The 3,476-nt window shown below is 34.4% G+C and overlaps 1 protein-coding gene across 2 annotated transcripts in view; it reads left to right on the plus strand.

The window, feature by feature from the left end:
• PHIP (pleckstrin homology domain interacting protein) overlaps positions 1–3,476 on the plus strand; it is a 105,370-nt gene that overhangs the window by 88,785 nt on the left and 13,109 nt on the right. For both annotated transcript variants that reach the window (XM_027903239.1, XM_027903238.1), the window contains exons 30-31: positions 141–296; positions 1,869–1,989. In XM_027903239.1, coding sequence (XP_027759040.1) covers positions 141–296; positions 1,869–1,989 — 277 coding nt within the window. The remainder of the gene's footprint in view (positions 1–140; positions 297–1,868; positions 1,990–3,476) is intronic.

The following is a 3,476-nucleotide window of genomic DNA, read 5'->3' on the forward strand; positions in this document are numbered from 1 at the left end:
AATGTCTTTGAACAAATCAAGAACTATGCATTTCATTTGTTTTAGTTAGTAAAAATTATTATATGGCATCTGATTTACAGGTGTATGTATTACACAAGGTACAAATATTTGTTTTATTTAGTTTTCATATTACATTCCAGCTGTATTTCCAGAAGAACTGGGAACTAGTGTTCCTTTAACAGATGATGAACGTAGAACACTGCTCTACAAACCTCTGGATGGAGAGTGGGGTTCCAGGACCCGAGATGAGGAGTGCGACAGAATTATTGCAGGGATAAACCAACTGATGACTCTAGGTAAATTCTGAATAATATAGGAAGTGTTTTTTGGTTCACATTTTTTAGACTTTGCTCATGTGCGCTTCTGAAATTCCCAAATGAATGTGATAAAATACACCTTTTACCTCTTGATTAACTGGAACAAAACTTTCTCATTTCCTTAGTTATGCAAAATGTTGAGGAAAACATAACTGATTAACTTGGGAAAAACCACTTGCTATTTGGTTGTAGAGCAATTGCTGTTTACGGGCAGTTTCTGAAAAGGTAATTGTTAAAATGTTTAATACATCACTGAAACGTTTACCTAATCAAAGATGGGTGTCTCAGTGGAGATTCATCAGTGAAATACAGGCTGAATCTTAAGTCTTTTGTGCGTCTTTGTGGGTGAACAAATGGTGTTTAAGTCAGCAGTCTTAGGTAGCAGTGGTCATAAATTAAACATACAAGTAGTCAAAGATACTTTTTTTTAACTGATTTTTTTAAAATACTTGATGCAAGCCAGAAAACTCAATTCTTGAAATAATTCGAATTACCTGCATATCCCGCATGGCTTCTTTGATAACAATACTGCATAAGAATCTTCCCTTTGCTTCCAAAAGGGAACTGTACAGTGTAGTAAAAAAATTAGAGATTTACATTCAAAGAAATTGTGAGGAAATGAAATTTGAGTTATTGTCACTGTGCCTTCTAAGAGTAATGGTTTTACATTTTGCATTATGGTGTATGACGTACAGCTTAGTTTGGGATCCAGCTGTAGTATGTCTGGTGCATATTGGTACAGAGTAGCAGTTTCTAGAACATTCAAAAAAGTAAACAGCTTCTAGTAGAAGAGCAGTCTGTTTAGCAACAATGTATTTTCTGTTTTTAAAGACTTCGAAAGAGACTTTAAAGGTGGTTTTATGGGTTTGTATTGCAGTATTTTTCCTTGAGGTATATGTCTAAGCGCTCATGATGGTTCTAAGCTCAGGAGGGGAAAAAACAACTTTAGGTGCACAGACTTAAATTGCTCAGCAGTCCTCTAGCATTATGGTGGATTGATTTCTGGGCTTCCTTGCTGCTAGGTAGGGACAGGATATTGTCTTTCTGGTTTATTTTGAGCATGGATTTTACCCACCTCTTATGGAAGTTGAAATACCTCTATAACTTTTATGGTAAGAATTTAACGTGCTGCTTTGATTAAAGATGTGAGACTGGCAATATAAAATCAAATGAAATGAACCTGTGTTGTAAATAACGATACTGAATTGCATGCCTTCCTTTGTGTATAATTTGTATATTCAAACCTACTTTTCAAATTTGTATATTATGCAAGAACTTGCCCTGTCTCTGAGGAGGCTGTGGTGCACAACAGAATGGGCAGTCACTGCAGTGACTGTACTTACAGCACACACCTCAGCAAACACTCTTTTAAGTAGAATATCAGAAATCGTTTAGAATAACTAGTTACTGTTATTTTTGGGAACCTGCTACACATTTCAAACATGAGGAAATAGCATATGTTGCAGGGGGGTGAATCTTGAAACTGCTATTGGACTTCTGTGGTATGTAACTGGGGTTTTGGTGTGGGTTGTTTTTTTTCATTTCATCTAGATATTGCTTCTGCATTTGTGGCACCTGTGGACCTTCAAGCTTACCCAATGTATTGCACAGTTGTGGCATATCCCACAGACCTCAGTACCATTAAGCAAAGACTGGAAAGCAGATTTTACAGGTTAGATCCAAGTCTCAGTTCCTTCTGTGATATACTGCTGGCTGTATTTTTGGTAGCTCTTTGTCTTGTAACACCGAACTCTAGGAGATGGGTGCAGGTGTGCGCTTTTAATTTCTTCTATCTTCTGTCCTTGATCTACGTTTCCATTTTCTAAAACTCTAAAAAGAATTGAACGTCTTTTCTTCAAAATGTATTTTAAAATTACACGGCATTCATATTCCTCCTTAATCCAAAAGTCTCATTCCATGTAAGATTCAAATTGCAGGGTTAGTAAAATGACTTTTAGTCTGAAGGATTAAGTTTCCACTTTAGAATTTAAAAAAAAAGAGAAACGTTAAAAATATCTCAGGTGGGTTTTTTGTCCTAATGTGCTTTAAAAATAAATAGGAATCTTGCATTATCACTTAAGCAGCTACACTAAATCTGACTTCTTAAATTACTGTTGTTGAATTACTGGAATTGGTGCACAGCAACGAAAATAAGTCTAGTCTTTGTGACACTGTTTTGATGTTTTCCTAAACTGTGATCGCAATTGCTGGGGTTTTGTTTATTGTTTTTTGTTTATTGTTGCAATTTGTTTGTTTGTTTTTATTTGGGTTGGTTTTTCAGTAAATATTATCTATGTAGAAGTATAATCCTTTAAATTACTTCTGTTTCTTTGAGTTTTTGGGCTATTTCTGCTTTGAAAATTAGCATATATCTAATACTACTTTCAAATAAATATTTTGTTTTGGCACAAATTTCAAAGTCCATTTGTAGTGCTTTATATATGCTAAATGAAGATTGAATTCTAAACCAAATTTGCTTTTTCATTTTCAAAAAAGCACCCTCATTTTTTATCATTATAATGAACATTGAACATTGAACTTAGATTGCTCCATGTTTATTGTGTGAAATGAGGAATCCAGCTTTTGCTTCTCTAATGCACTGCTTTGCCCTCAGGTGGAAAGGACTTTTTGCTGGATTTTGTTTTTGTTGTCAAAAGAGTAAGAAGATATTTTTTGTAATCAACACACCACTGATACATTGGATTTTATTAGTTTGTAGTATTGCCATGGCCTGCTTAAATAATAAGCAGTCACCCTGTGTTGTGCTTTCATGTTAATTTTTTTTCGTTTACTTTGTGTGGGCTTTTGAGATCCCTTGTGATTTTGGTAGCTTTTCATGAGGCTTACCTTAAAACTCATTTTTCCCTCCTGAACTAGGAGTTTTAGCATGCCTGTGAGTTTCTAAAAGATGCAAAACAAAACAGAAAAAAAAAATCTTTCCTAGTAACTACTGGCATTGTATAGAACTAAATGCTTGACCCAAAATCATTATTAAATTGCATCTAAATGCTTATGCTATGCTAAACATGTTAAATGATCCCCCACTTAACTCTACGAAACCCTTGTGTAGCATTTCTTTTCATTATGGGCTTTTTTAGTATGAAAATACAAGACTGTATGTATTTGTAACTTTTATGCTCTCAGAGTTTTTTTTTTTTT

This window comes from Empidonax traillii, unplaced genomic scaffold (genome assembly GCF_003031625.1).
Source record: "Empidonax traillii isolate 1590-97213 ecotype Southwest subspecies unplaced genomic scaffold, ASM303162v1 scaffold946:size445097, whole genome shotgun sequence".
Lineage (NCBI taxonomy): Eukaryota > Metazoa > Chordata > Aves > Passeriformes > Tyrannidae > Empidonax > Empidonax traillii.